Raw genomic sequence first — 16,286 nt, 5'->3', positions numbered from 1 at the left:
CTCTACACAGGAAGGCAACAGCTGGCAGGCAGAATTAAACTGGGGCCCTTCTAGCTGTGCAATGGCAGGGCTAACCACTCCTCCACCATGCTGCCCCCCGTGCTTAATCAAATTTAACTTATATAGAGAGAGAGGAAGTGCCACATGAGTCTCATTGGTCCCTCTGTTGTTCTGTTTTCTGTTCACTAGCATTACCTCTACAGACTTAAAACCACATTTAAATAGCTTCTTGAGTCAATCAACTAACTGTATGTTACATCAACATATGTCCATGTGTCTATGTGCTGTCAATTACTTGGTATTAGGTTTATTACTGTGAATGTCTGACCATTAAGTGCTTTTGCAGTGGTGTTGGTATAAATAGCATTAGATTATCCGCTAGCAGTCCACATTAGTTCTTGACATTTATTTATTTATTTTTTTTTTAAGATTTAAAGTTCATATAGGAAAGTGTGGAAAAGTTCCTTCTTCAACATTCGTCCACAGAAAAATCCAGAGACTTGATAATTTAGTGATAATACAGTTGGGTCACTCTTTCATAAGTCTAGGTTTATTTTGTGTTTGCCTTCTAACATAAGACTCAAATTTGTAAAATAAATTTAAATTTTCTGCCCACTAGACAAAGCGTTGCGCAATTTCAAGATTTCTACAAATAGATCCCTCTAAACACGATCATAAAGGTGTAGAATTAAGGCAGTAAGTAGAGATCAGCTATAGCATCAATTTGTCCATAATTGAGGAAAAGCTAAATATTTTAGCATAAAATTACGTATTCTCTTGAGTTGATGTAGAATCCAAGCAGCGACAGAAGGAATAAAAAAGGAAATCCAGTGGTTGACAACACATCTCACATCTATATGCCAAGTGCAGGAAGATCCATTCAAAAAGTTACTGAAATCCAAAATAGAGTTTCAAGATTTAATGTATTAAAAATAATTGTTCATTGTCATTTGTTCAAAATCAAACTGATTCGTTAAGGGGTTAAGGTCTACTTTGTGTAACGTCAGCAACACAGCTGGTCCCACCACGAATATAACACACCACTATAATTCTTCGTTTGTGTGACTGCGGTCCTTACAGTAGTCTGAAATCAGAAAAAACAAAGAGACAGCCTTATGAATATTGACATTCGTGACTTAATTACATATATGGAAACATGGCTCTACGTTGCAATTCTATGACATGATGGCTAAATTCATAGAAGAGGGCTTCTCTGTTAAGTCCTTTAACATTTTGCTTTTGTTCACAATTACCATATAGATGCTAAAACTGGCATTAAACCTTCCTCGTCCACCTGCAGCCTGGATTGGGTTGTTTGTCTATGCCACACACCTCCATTGTTGTAAAATACATATTAAAATCCCCTCAGCTAGATACACTGCCTTACTGGATAACAGTTATACATTTCAAAACGGGTGGTTGAAATATTTGTAATAATTTTAACGTTGCCCCACATGCTCTGTATTTGCATTTACTTGTACTGCAGCCAGTCAGTTGCACATGTGACATTTCTGGTGGAGTTACAGCAATTCACATCCGTTTGGACAAAGGCTATTTACACCACACATTTTGGAAGAAAGAAGCAAGTGCACTCTATTTGGCTGTGCCTGTGTGCCACCTTTTATAAAACTTTAGCATGTTTATATTTATTAAACATGCTAAAAGACAATTTTTATTCAAATATCCTGTATTTTGATTTTGTACTGTCAACATTTATAGAACATATGTTTGTCTATTTCCATTCTACCAGACTACACATTGGTTTGCTGACTTGCTGCAATTCAGGACCACACAAGCGACATGTGTCAATTTTAAATAGAACAGAACCCCCACCCAGATGGCACAAACTGGCATCGTGCTGGGTAGGCTGTGGAGGGCACCTCTGATGTCATCCTGTGGAACAGTGTGTCTTAATGATTTGTTCTTAATTGTTTTCTATGGCAGAGACCAACCTAATCCAGGCTCCAGACTGACAACTCACCAAATGTGAGTAGTGAAGATTCAGTGTGGTTTAGTGTCTGTATAGTGAAGATGAAAATGACAGGTGTTATCCTTCAAAGCTCAGTTCTGATTGTTTTTTGCCAGGTCCAGGCTTTATTTATTTGGTGGTTCACATTCATCCCTTTATGCAACATATATCCAGCTCCAGTCAGAACACCACTGTGATCTTAAACTGACACCCATTTGCACATTTTACTGAAATGTGAGTCACGTGTACAAGAACAACATCATATAGCAGATTTAGAAAAGAATTGTCCCCTTTCAAAATATATAAAAAAATAAGGAGAACTTTTACAGCTTTACTCACTCAATGTGGGCTACAAAATACAAACGAAACAAAAAAATTAAGGCTTTAAGGCCTTTAAGGCTTTTGGTCTGATTGGATTCTGTTTACCTACTCTTCCACACAGAACTGCTCAAGCGGAGTCAAATTTGATTGTGACTGCTAGGGGACTGCAGTCTTTAGGCCTTTCCACAGATTTTCAATATGATCCAAGTCTGGGTTCTGACTAGGCCATACAAGGACATTCACCTTTTTGACCTTCACCCACTCTATGGTCAATTTGGCTGTGTGCTCACTGACATGTTGAATGGTGAAGCTTCATCCTATCATTAGCTTTCTGGCAGAGGGCAACAGGTTTTCCTCAAGAATTTGACTGTTCAGTGTCCCATTCCGTTCTATACTGACAAGTGCATCAAACAGTGTCAAACCCCACAACAGGTTTTACCACCTCCATGCTTTACTGTAGGTATGGTGTTCTTTGGACAGTGACTTGTATTGTCTTTCCACCAGACAGACATACAGACATACAGTACCTTTTGTCATTAAGGACCATAGAATTTAATGTTGCGTTCATCTGACCACAGCACATTTTTTTCTTTTAGCCTCAGAATCATCCTTGTAGTTTTGTTTGAACAGAAGCTTCTTCATAAACATCTAACAATTCTGAAACCTTTTCTCTAATATCCGTTTCTTTTGTTTGTATTAATTTTTACAGGACTGAGATGCCAACATTGATGACAGGCAACATGCACATTTGCACAAACGTGTAATGCAAGAAGAACAAACAAAATAACTACTAGTCACCATTTCTGACAGCAGTTGCTTCGTTGGAGATTGGATATGAATCAAACCTAGAACATTTGCATATGAATTGATATATGAAACTGGTCAAGATCAGACTTAAAAAAAAAAAAATCTAATTTGCTTTGTCCACACCTCAATGAATAAAATCAGACCTGAGTCCCTTAGTAAGATCAAATAAGATCAAGGCAAATGGAACAGATTTGAGCCAATTAAGCAATTATGTGAATGCTAGAACACAGATGCCTGAATTGCAGAGGGATAGACTGCAGGTATTGCATAAATCTACATTCCCAAAAATCTAGCATTTGTAAAGAAAATCCTTTTGAAATGGAGAAAGACAGCATGGCCGTCTTTTCTGTGGTAGAGAATGCATGACAGAAGTGTGTGATACTCACTTCTGTAGCTGCAACCCCAGATGTATGAACTCGCCCTATGTGAAGCATTTAAGGGGGGTATTTGGCAATTTATCAAAACTAATTTCTGGCCCTGCATACAGCCGTGAAAACTTTCCCCAAATATGACATAGACAAAGATTAAATTAACCGTACATATGTTGTATAAAGTCATCTTATAATGTCATAGTAAATTAATGTGCATAAAATATTTGAATGCAAGAACAAGTACAGTACAAGTTTTAAATATATATAAATAAAAAAGATTTGAGTTGAATAATTTATTAGTTTTAATCATCTAGTGCAGTGTAGAGAAGGGAAAAAGAGCTGCTGATACCTGAGACTCTGCTGCATAACTCCTCATTCACATGCCCTGTGTCCTGGCTGAATAAAGATACAATGTCGTCCTCCAGCTCTTCCACGATCGTTTCACACTGAGACAAAAACAAAAGTAAGTTGGAACACTTATCGAAGAAGAAACGCACACACACGCTTATTTTTTTATCACTAGAGGGGACATTACATTCACCTACATTCATTTCCTGGAGAGTAACCCTAAACTTGAAGAAAGTATGTAACTGTACACGCACCATGAACATTACTATGGCAATATTGGGATTTCAATGATTCCTTTGAACTTTTTCAAAGGGGAGGAAGAATAACTGTACAACATACATAAAAAAAAAAAAAAACACCACCACCAACAAATTTAATCACTTGGGATTTTCTGACATTAACACAGACACAAATTGTTTATATAGAGTTAGATCTACACATACACCCACTCAGTTTTTTAATCCAGTAGTGTTGAAATATCTTGCAATTTGGCAAGCCAGGGCCTCCTAACTTCATTTTAGTAATCATGACCAACTACAGCTTTTGGTTTCTCCGGCTAACGTAAAAAAGGCTTTTTATTTTAACAGGGCTCACTGTACAATGGGAAAGCCCAACTAACAGAGTAAAGACCTGACAAAGAGTTTGTGTAAATTTACACAAGTCAGCAATGTCTCTTGGAGAGTGTTTCCAAAAACTGCAGATTCCAAGGAAGTGCAACCACTTTACAAGGTTTAGAAAAAGATCCAAACTATTCAGACTGTTCAGATGGTCAGGAACAACCTAGAAACCATCATGGCTAATGTCTGCCATGCACTGGTTATTGCTTAAACACCAGTGTCACCGTCTACAGTCAAGCAAGCTTTACATTGTCAAATTCTGACAAAAAGGCTACAATTTAAGTAAGAAGCAACTGCTCCCCAAAGCTCAACTAAAGTTTTTTGAAGAGCGCATGGACAATGGTCATTTCAATATGTTCAGTTTCAATGTAACTGCAACTCTCCATGTATGTTACATATTACACACACCTTTTTGAACAGTGGTGAGTATCTTTTTTCCTAGCCCCCGGCCCCCCCAAAAACGTGTTGGCAGTAACACAATAGAATTCAACATCAGCACAAACTACAAAAATGATTATAATGATAAAATAACACTTCTCTAAGACATTTAAGACATTTCTTCACAATGGAGGATGTATTACAGGATGGTTGGACTGTCAAAGTGTAATTTATTTATCCTTTATTCTAACCTGCTTGAATACATATTTCTTCACGTGTGTATATCAAACAAAAGCATTTCTATAGTAGGTTTACTAAATATTCAGTTAATAATCAGTTGAGCATTACAAATTAAATACAGAATATTCACAAGTTTCTACATAAACTTTTGCACTCACTGCGAATTTCAAGGCATTTGATGACTCCGGTCCATCAAACTGGAAATTTTTGAAATCAGGAAAGGTCCCACTTTCCTTGCTGCTCCTGGGAGCAAACCTCTTGTACTGTTTGTGATTAGTATCAGGGTCCACATGCAGGGCGTAGTCACTCATGCTGTTACACACTTCGTCCAGGAGCTCGCCGAGGTAAGTCTCTGAGCGAACAAGAGGTACCTGGCCAGAGAAAGAAGTATAAGAGCTGCTTGATTGTGTGAGTTTACTGGAACCCTGGGATCATTACCCAGTGTTTCCTGTACTAACTCTGAAAGTTAGATTAACACACAGACTAAACCAGGAAAAGATAGAATAAAAAAACAACAACAACAAAAAAACATCATTAGCATCATTAAAATATGAAAAACAAACCTTCAAATCTGAGATGACACCTATGTCACTGCACTGGCAGCCAAACACCACAAGTCATTAGCTTATGACAAAAGAAAAAAAAAAAACATTTCCTCCTCAGGGTGAGGCCTGGACAGTTGCTAGTCAGGCTACAATACAGGACTCTGAGGTTCAGCAGGGTGACCTCTTGTTTCTTCACTCTCATAAACAAACTTCACCCTCCAACTCTGACTTTTAACCTGTATGAATACCCATTTCATCTCTCCATTCTTTTCTTAACACCCCATTTCAAGACAAAACAGTAAGGCGGTGTCTAGACGGGTCAAGACAGGTGCTTCCCCTGCTCCCACCATCCCCGGAAGGATATTGGGTGAAGGGGTGATGCCTGGGTTGAGGGGGCGATGCCTGGGTTGAGGGGGCAAGGATGTGATGTCGAAAAGGTTGAAAAGGGGGTGCCCTTAGACTTTGGAATGGGTTGAAAAAGCCAAAGGGAGCACTCGGTTTCTTGAGAAGGGTAGGGTAGGGTAAGAGGAGTAAAAAGGAGAAGCAGAAGTCGTCTACAGATGCCAAGTGCAGGGTAAACTGCTCAGCGCCTGTAATGCTTCTACTACCTTTAGCCCATTCATGCTCAGCTATCCTTCAATGATCAAAGGAGCAAATCTTCCTTGTCTTTTTTGGTCAAAAGGTAAGAGGCTGGGGGTGGGGAGGAATGAAGAGGTACAGCATGGAGAGTAAGAGGGGAGTGTTGGATGGCATCCTGCAGATGAACTGGATTTTGGAAAAATTTAAATATTTTATCCCCTGGCCCTTTTGTCTTTTCAGAAGTGGATGTGTTCTCCTCTGGCCCAATCCTGCTGATTACAACACACACACACAATTTGATTTTTTCATTTTCTCCCCATCTGTTTCCATCCTTTCATTTTTTTTGCCTCTTTCTCTGTTTGATAAAAAGTGTGTTCATATATCAAAAAAAAAAAAAAAAAAAAAGAACCAATCACTACTCCCTCTGGTTGATACAATCTATTTAACCCGATTCCTTCACCAGAAGTTCCCTGGAGCTTGACAACACTAAAAGGAAGTCCAGTCAACAGAATGTGTTACAGCATAGGGGCAAAGGTCGGAGGCTGAGTACCATTGAAGGTAATAATGATGAGGTTCACCTGTCAATCAAAAACTGGCTGACCAAAAACAAACAATATTTAGGTTCCTAAAGGAATCATCACCTTTGCAAAGCTGTAACAAAAAAGTTATTAATACAAGTGTAATGTTTCTCCAAATAGGACAGGGACACTGTGGCAGTTGTGTGTCAGCCTTCCCATTTTACAATAAAACCATCCTCATGAACAGGCATAGGTGACAAGGAAAAATAACTGAATTCCAGGTGTGCCATTTGATTAGTAGTTAGTGTATTCAGGTGAAGTAAAAAACAGAATTGTCTTTCATAGTAACTATCTGTAAATGAACTAAATCTTTCAGTCCTATAATTATAGAACACATTAAGTTTGACTGAAGCCGCTTTATTCTAGATCTGATGTTTAGCTTTTAATGAAGCTTTGAAACACATACAGACATAAAACAATAAAGTTCCACTTTGTAATTTTTATATTGTCATTTTTTTAAAGTACTGAAACCTTTAGGATTGCTAAGAACCTGTGTGAACATGACCGAAGATGTTAAGAAAAATGTTCAGATTAAGTATAAATTTAAAAGAATTTAAATGGAAAATTACTAATTTATGAGTTTATGTAGTTAATTTATTATTCAATGATCATTATTGATACTTTGTGTATTAATAACATATATATGTTGTAGAAATATATACTGCATATTGGCTTTTTTAAAATACATAATTTTGGAAAAAGAGAGCCGTACTATAGCTCTGAGGCAAAGGCGGGGGGTAGAAAGTCCAAGTGTCTTCCTTTTGATTAATATCCAGATCAAATTGTGACTTATATTCACATCTAAAATCAAATGTTTGGACATCAAATAACAGATGCATCTTTACTAATCAATAAAAATTACCATTAAAAATTATTTTGAAATCTAAAGAAACAAAATCCTCAATATTATACAACCCCTGTTAAAAAGAAAGAATAGCCAACACCCCCACACCACACCCCAGTCGAACAATAAAACCACATCGATTCATTTTAACTAAGGGCTTGGGCCTGAGTCATTATCATGCCATGCCACAAAATGGTTTAGAATTAAACTCCTTCCTTGCCAGTCAGAGACTTGTGAAAGGAAACTGTCAGTCACAGCGTTGTTTGAAGAATGGGACAGGGGGGTAGGGTGTGGGAGGGTGCGACCAGTTGGGACAGAAAATAGGTTTCTCAGGGATGCTATCCGCCATTCAATTCCCATTGGACAGGGAACCATTATAATACCACTGTGGACAGCGGCTATTCAGTTTCATTGTCCTTGTTATATAGGCAATGAAGACCCATAAATTAATAATAATAATAATAATAATAATAATAATAATAATAATAATCATCTCAAAGTGAAAAGTGGAAGCCATAATGTAATTGTGACTATTGTTTATTACATATCAGAAAGAAAAGGAGTAAATCTATGTGTAAAAAGTTTATTTTACAACAAAACAGAAATACTGAAGCACTGTGTAATTAGCTTGTAGTTAGTTAGTCTCTGCATTGACCATGATTAGTTCAAGCACGTTGAGCTTTTATAGGGGTAGGTACATGTATTTTGGAACTTTGAAGGGTGCACAGACGTTAAATTCTTACCAAGATAAGAGGACACAGCCCAGCTTCTTTTTTACATTTCTTTTGTACTTTTGTTAAATATCTAATGAGACACAAAAGGAAATGCTAGGGTTAAAAAAAAAAAAAAACCTGGCAAGTCACCACACTGTTACATTTGTAGGCCATGATACTATCTGTCACATTGTCACCATGCTATTGTGCATCTTCTCATTCTCAATGCATGACTTCCCACTGGTCACTACGGTGGCGCCACTTCAGCAAAGTTCAATGTCTTTGGAGAATTCAAATGTGGCTTTGTTGCAAGATGCAGGTTTAACTTTTGTGCCACAGAACAGCCCCATGCCCCCAGGAAGTCCTGCTGCAAAGAGGCCAAAGAGCAGAGACTTAAAACCTGCAAATCCTGCTCACTGAGCGTTGACATCCCTCCCTTTCTGATTCACACTAGGTCAAAAGCTACTGAAAAAGAGGGAGCTTGGAGGGCATGGGATCAAGGCTTGGCTTCTTCTGTGGCAATGCAACAGGTGGAGGTTAGTGTCAGCTAAGGGCAGGGGGTGAACCACAGCATCCTAGCCTGGTGACTAGCCTGAGGACATGCTGTTTTCTCTCAAAGATAAAGTATATTATACACACTTGTCACACTAACCTTAACACTTGAATTAACCAAGATGTCTATCTAACAAATTTCTAAGACCAAAGGTGAAGGTGAGGTGTCAGTTATCATGTTGCACAGCCATGGACTATTCTACCAATTCAAAATAGTATTACAGTTAGGGCTCTACATAGGCTGTAGTTAAAGCATTTGTTTTAGATTTTTTTCAGCTAGTCTAAGAAGAGGTGCCTATATGGATGTGACAATACATCGAGTCACTGAAAGCGGGAAACCTGGGATTTGTTTGAATCAGGAACCACATTTTATACACATTACTGAAAACATTTTATAAATAGTTCCTCAAAGCACCTTAAATCTATCTGAATGTATTATTGCAGTCTAAGCCTATAGCAGCATGAGTATAACTAACTATAAGCTTTATCAAGGTTATAAGCCTAGACTTAAAGTAGAGAGGAACTGGGAGCTGGTTACACAGGAGAGAAGCTTGATAGCTAAAGGCTCTGCCCCCCATTCTACCTTTGGAAATTCTGGGAACCACATGTGGGATGATATTGTACAATGAGGTCTTTTAGTTATGATGGAGCTTGACCATTTAGAGCTTCATATGTAAGAAGTAGAGTTATAAATTCGGTTCTAGATTTTAAGTGAAGCCAAAAGTTCCTTAAAAAAAAAAAAAAGAAAAAAGTGGTTCGATCCCCAGTTACAGCTATATGTCAAAGTGTCTCTGGGAAAGACACTGGACCTCCAACAGCCCATTCCTCTCCCCAGCTGTGCAGTGCCGGTCCAAGACCGGTAGAAATATGGGAGGGCGGCGTCAGGAAGGGCGTCCTGCATAAAAACTGTCCCAAATCAACGTGCGGACAATGATCCGCTGTGGCGACCCTCGGGATAAGCGGAAATGACAAAATAATAAAAAATAAATATAAAAAATAATAAGCCTTTTATAATTAATGTTTCCCTTATGGCCACAAGAGTGCAAACCTAAACGAGCAGGACCGGCAGGTTGGATAGACTGGGGATAAATCCAGGGTACACCATGTCTTTCCTTAGATGGGATGAAGTATGCTCCAGCACCCTGGTGACCCCAAGAAGGGCAGGTGGTTTGCATAATGGATAGATGGTCTGGTGTCTAAATAGCACAAAATCGTACAAAGCCTTCATGTTTTCTTCCAGGTTAGTTATATTTCAGCATGCATTGAAAACACTGGCACTAATGTGCTAATCTGATCGGAATAACCAACAGCTAAAACTTTGATTCAGTCTACTGCATAGCCAGAGTTAGTTTACTGTAATGTTAAGCTAGTCAACGATATAACACTGCACAAAGCTTCAGTGTTCATTTTAGGTGAACCAACCAGGCTGAGAGTGAAAGCATACAAGCATCGTTCTGTAATTGTAAGGATAATTTGAAGTGTTTAACGTATTTTATGGTGTAGCGTTGTAGCCAACTATCAGGTACAAAATGATAATTTTCTCGTTCTAAAGAGTCAAAATATCTCACCTATATTCCACTTACTGGTAAGGTACTACAAACCAAATTCTAAAAAAGTTGGGACGATGTGTAAAACTTAAATAAGTGCAATGATTTGCAAATCTCATCAAACAATATTTTATTCACAGTAGAACATAAACAACCTATCAGATGTCAGACACATTTCACCATTTCATGGAAAATATTAGTTAATTTTGAATTTGATGACAGCAACCTATTTAAATAAAATTGGAACAGGTCAAGGTTTATCACTGTGTAGCACACACTTTTCTTCTAACATCTGTCTGTAAATGGCTGGGAAGTGAGGAGACCAGTTGCTGGAGTTTTAAGAGAGGAATGTTGTCCCATTCTTGTCTGATGCAGGATTCTGGCTGCTAACAGTCCTGGGCCTATGTTGCCAGAATTTTCATTTTATGATGCGCCAAATGTTTTCCCAACATTATATACTGTAGATGGGGAGATCTTCAAAGTCTTTGTAATTTTATGTTGAGGAAATTTTTTCTGAAATTGTTGCACAATTTTTAAACGCATTTTGTCGCAGATTGGTGAACCTCTGCCCATCTTTACATTCAAGAGGCTCAGTCTCTCTGAAAGGCTCCTTTTATACCCAGTCATGTTACTGACCTGTTCCCAATTAACCCAATTAGTTGTCATTAATTTGTTATCATCCATTTGTTTCTGTTTGGAAACAAATAGCTGCTCTCCTCTCGTCCCACAATTGTCACCCCTGTATGACATTAACTTTGTTTCTTTTTTCTCCCGTAGTTGTCCTTCTTCTCTGTCTCCCTGTCTCTGTCACTTTCTGCAGGTTTCCCCGGCTTTGAAGCTATGTGTTTTCCAGTGTGCAGCTACTGGTCCTACCAACCTGCCCAATGTTTTGATGTTGCTTTTTTTCCTTTTCTCTCTTCACTTTCCACTCACCCCAGCTGGTCAAGGCAGATGGCTGCCCACCCTGAGCCTGGTTCTGCTGGAGGTTTCTTCCGTTAAAGGGAGTTTTTCCTCTCCACTGTTGCCTAGGGCTTGCTCCAGGGGGAATTGTTGGGTTCTCGCTATACATCTTTATAGCCTTGACTTTATTCTGTAAAGTGCCTTGAGATGACTTTGTTGTGAATTGCCACTATATAAATAATGCTGAATTGTAGAAGTTTCAGTGGCTGTTCTAGCCTTAACATTTAAATTAAACATGAACATAGTATCTAACTGTCCATTAGTGTCAACAGTTTTCTAAAACATTTTTTTTCACTACATGTGAACATCTGCATTCATACAACTGACAAGGGAGTGTCTCAAAGGTTTGCACATTATGAACTTTTCTGTAATGGGCAAGCATCATTACTAGAACTGAGTATTATCCATTTATTACTTTTTTCCACTAGATGATGATTGTTGTGAGCTTATTTTCTAAGAAAACATAACTATAAAAATGTCTAAGCTGTGTTGGTGATCCACCTTAAATCAGGGCTTGTCTTGAAAATGAAGATAAAGCATTGTTAGAAAGGTGAGATGAGCAAACATGAGTAGAGTCAGATGCCCTGACAAGACACAGAAATTGGGCAAACAGATGTCACAAAACACCAAACTAAACAGAAGCACAACTAAGAGCTTGAAGTAAAAAGATGTAGTGGAACATGGTAAGGGGAGGAATTCTTTTCTAATGATTTAATGTTCCATACCTTTTTGTCTTCCATAGTTCCATCAGGGTTGAGTCTAAAGCTTCCTACGTTGATTGATTTCTTTGGGTCCACTTGATGTATTGAGTAGTTCATTTCATCCACAATTGCTTTGCATGCTGAGAAACATGGGTAAATGAATGAAAAGAGAATACTTTTTTAGAAGGTAACTTTTGGAACTAAAGCATACTACAATGTCCAGCAGTTGGTCTGTGTACACAAACTGTACGGCTAAAACAGGCCTCTTGGATACCGACCAATCAAGGCAGGAGGCACCTTAGAGACTAGCTGAACACAAAGCTTTGCTTTGATGTTAACACATGTTAGAGTGACTGGCTAAATTTAAATATATGGATTGTGGTCTGTTTCTATTTTATTGTGGAACCAGTGGCTACATTTACAGTTTTTATTAAGTTAAATGCAAATACTTAATGCATTTACTGCATCTCCCTATGACAAACCAAAGTATAGTGCTAGCCATGGCTAATGCTCTTAGTGTTTATATGAGCCCACACACATTATTATTAGCCAGTGACTCAAGTGCAATTATGTAGACATCTAGATAAACATTGCAAAACTACCTGTTTCGTTATTTGTTATATCATTTTAAAACAAAAATGTTTTTGTGCAGTGTGAAAAGACTGAAGTTTTAAAGATTATGGGCCCTCAAGAAATACTTAAAATAAAAAAATACTTAAAGAAAACCTACAATAAACTACAACCAAACAACATGTGAAATATTCTACTACAATATCCAGTGACAGCTGACTTACCAGAACAATAGAGCACCTTGTCCCTCTTCCCATGAACATTACTGATGAAGATGGCAATCACCATAACAGTCATCCGAATAATCCATGACTTCATACTGATAACCTAACAGGATTTTCAGACAATTAGACTGAATAGTTAGTTTAGTAACATGAATCAAAGTCTAATATAATCAATATAATGATTTTGTGAGTTTTTTTAATGAGCAAAACAAGTGTCAAAGCTACATTTTCCATGTGGTTAAATTATCAACTAGCACATCTATGGATGGGGAATAATGTGTTATCCTTGATCCATTTCTAGATGATTTGTATTGACCCATAAATAGTAATAGTAACTCACAGTTGGATCAGCATTAAACTCCCAAGTATTAGTGGTAATACAGCCTTCTGCTGTGCTTTAGTTCACAGATGGAAATTTTGACATTTTAACATTTTTTTAGCTACAGATATTGATTTTACAACTCAGAGTCTATAGCTCCATCATTGATGGCAAGCTGTTAAATCCAGAGTCAGCTAAGCAGGCTCAACTCAGGGTCAGGCTCTTTTGCTGGAATGTCGGCAATAGGTACCAGCAGTAGTGTCTTGCATTTTAAAGTACACTATTTCATACCCTTCTGAATCGCAGCTTTACTATTGTGGAGGGGTATGTGTGTCCCTATGATCTTGGGAGCTGTGTTTCATAAGGCAAAGTAGTCCCCGAGGGGGGGCCTTCTGGAGCCAGACCTGACAGGGGAGCTTGTCTGCAAGTGCCTGGTAGCCAGAACTTTGTGCCTGGTGGCCGGACCTTTGCCTATGGGGTCCGGTCAGGCACAGCCTGACAAAAAAACTTGGAACCACCACCTTGTGGGCCCACAACATGTAGGGACAGCAGTCAGGGTCAAGTGCAATACAAGGCAGGCAGCAGGCAAGGTGAGGAGTGTAGGCATGCTGATCCATGGATTTGTTAGCTAGTTTTTGGAATGTGGACTATCACTTCTCTGTCAAGGAAAGAGCCGGAGCTGGTGCAAGAGGTTGAGCTTTACAAACTATATATGGTTGGGCCTACCTCTACACATAGCACTGATTCTGGAACTATACTCCTAGAGAGGGGTTGGATTTTTCTGGGTTTGCTCAGAGTGACAGGTGTCAGGAGGGTGGGGGACAGTCACAAGTCTCCAACTGAGTGCTGCCGCATTGTAGTTGCAGGGAACGAGAGGGCTGCCTCTATGCGACTGAAAGCTGAGGGAAAGTCTTTGGTGTTATTTGCGCTTACGCACCAAACAGTACTTCAAAGTTTTTGTCCTTCTTGGAGACCCTGGGGTTGGGTCTTTAAGAAGGCAACACCAAAGACTCCATAGTTATGCTGGGGGACCAGGTGGGCAATGATGGAGAAACCTGGAGGTGAATAATTAAGAGGAACAGCCTTACTGATCTTAATGCAAGTGGTGCTTTGTTATTGGACTTCTCTCTGTGCTCATAATGAGTTGGCCATAACAGGGTGCTCTCCAATTACGAGCGTATCACACTACTCAGCCTTCCTGCAAAAGCCTATGCCAGGGTGCTTGTAGGGAGCCTTCAACCAATTGTCAACCTTCAGATCCTGGAGGAGAAATGCAGATTCCACCCTGGTTGTGAAACAGTGGACCAGCTCTTTAGTCTTGAAAGACTACCGGGGGGCTCATGGGAGTATGCCCATCCGGTCTACGTGGGGTTTGTGGACTTGAAGAACACCTATGACCGTACTCTGAAAGTACAGCGAGTTCTCTTTGTAAGTGTTTTATTTTATGCTTGAAGCCCGGACGGACTAATTCTGAAGGCTAAATGTTTACACATAGACTCTAAAGACCAAACAGGGTTAACATGCTGGCACAGAAGAGAGCGGCTAATGTGTTGTCTTCCTGCTTTTTTAACAGCTGTCGTAACTACGAGCAACCACTAATGCGTCGTGTGGTTAAAACGTACACGAGCCCCTCAGAAATCAACGAACGGACTTTTTTGCATAAAGTGCGTAAACATTGTACGTTATGTAAGACTGACTGCGACTGCTTAGGTCACGTCAGAATGACAGTGAATCAAATACGCAGTGAGATGTAAAGCCGGAATAAATGCAGTACAGTATATTAAGTCATCACGTTCTTGTTATATGCCCGGTGGAATGTGAGATCAAATTAAAAATAAAAGCCAACATATTGGGGCTAAAGGGGGTCGATTAGCGAGACCGTCTTACCTGGGGAAGAGAGCGAGACACACACGCAGCGAAAACGGGATCGTTGTAACTCGGATGACAGCTGTGTCAGGAGAAGTTGCGTACAACGATAAGCCGCACTGAACTTCTGTTCATACTTACTATTACGATTCAACTTAGAGCTGAACTTATCTATGACAGCTTTCATTCATGCCTTACACGTTTTTACTTTCCGCTCTTGTATTTCAAAATAAAATATTCATTGACCGACAATTTGTATTAATTTCAGTAATAGACCCAGAGTGAGATTACAGTTAAGGTAAAAATAATTAAGAGAACATTCTAATATTTTATGTAAAAAAAAAAAATCCTTTACGGATACTTCACAACTGACTCCAAACGCGATGAGGTGCACTTTAATCTTAAAATCACAGTGAGTTTACTTCCCCTTTCCTCATGGTGGCTTCCTTTTAACTTGACGCCGCTGACAGCCGTTGCTCGGTCGTGGTACATCCACGTTTTGTTAGCTGTCGGTCTGGTTCACCAATCATGCTTTAGACTCAGACAGCACAAACCAATCAGGGATATAAAGTGTCTATTTTTTCTTTTTCAACTCTTTATTTACAACAAAGGGGTGCACATGTTTATTCAGACACAAGTGTAAACTTCGTGGAAGCCAGAGGAGCAGAAGAACTTAATTGTTAATTTATTTATTATACCTTACATTTTTGTTCTTCACATATTTGGTTTAGGTGCCACACGTTTAGCAGTGAAACAGGGTTTGGCCCATTTAGATTTCTGGATGTAAAATGTACATAAAACGTTTAATAAATAAAGGAAAATAAATAATGAAGGAAAATAATAAAGGAAATAAATCTTCATACTTGTCTGACATCCTTAAATTTTATATTACTATATGTTATAAGACAAAGCTCCTGTCTGTCCCTAGAATTCAAAAGAAGTCAGGTGCCTAAGTTTTCTGTACAAAAATTGCTTAATTTTCTAAACATCTGTTTTGTTTTGTTTTATTCAAACGCATTAGCATCCAGACTGTGACCCTCTCGCTCTCCTCTTTTTTTTTCAGCTGTAATGGTGAGGAGCTGTGTGTCCCAGACAACATCTGGTGGTGCTGGTGGGGACACCTGGAAGTTGCTCATCACCTCCCCAATTATATTTTCTTTATTGCTTCCTTTCGTTTCTTTTTGCTCTCTCTTCTCTCGACTCAACCCAACCGGCCGAGGCAGACAGCTGCCCACTC

At 38.9% G+C, this 16,286-nt stretch overlaps 1 protein-coding gene across 1 annotated transcript; it reads right to left on the bottom strand.

Moving 5' to 3' along the window:
• Positions 1-904: 904 nt before the first annotated feature.
• cnpy1 (canopy FGF signaling regulator 1) lies at positions 905-15,263 on the bottom strand. Its single transcript, XM_067529282.1, has 6 exons — positions 15,071-15,263; positions 12,865-12,967; positions 12,095-12,210; positions 5,210-5,422; positions 3,818-3,914; positions 905-1,084 (listed from the first exon to the last, which is right to left on the bottom strand). The coding sequence occupies exons 2-6, from the start codon at positions 12,956-12,958 to the stop codon at positions 1,044-1,046; spliced, it is 561 nt and encodes a 186-aa protein (XP_067385383.1). The 5' UTR covers positions 12,959-12,967; positions 15,071-15,263; the 3' UTR covers positions 905-1,043.
• Between the last annotated feature and the right edge of the window lie 1,023 nt (positions 15,264-16,286).

The sequence above is a fragment of the Channa argus genome, chromosome 14, assembly GCF_033026475.1.
Source record: "Channa argus isolate prfri chromosome 14, Channa argus male v1.0, whole genome shotgun sequence".
NCBI classification, from domain to species: Eukaryota; Metazoa; Chordata; class Actinopteri; order Anabantiformes; family Channidae; genus Channa; species Channa argus.
Note: the sequence above shows the minus strand (reverse complement) of the source record. Positions and strands in the feature narration are given on the sequence as shown.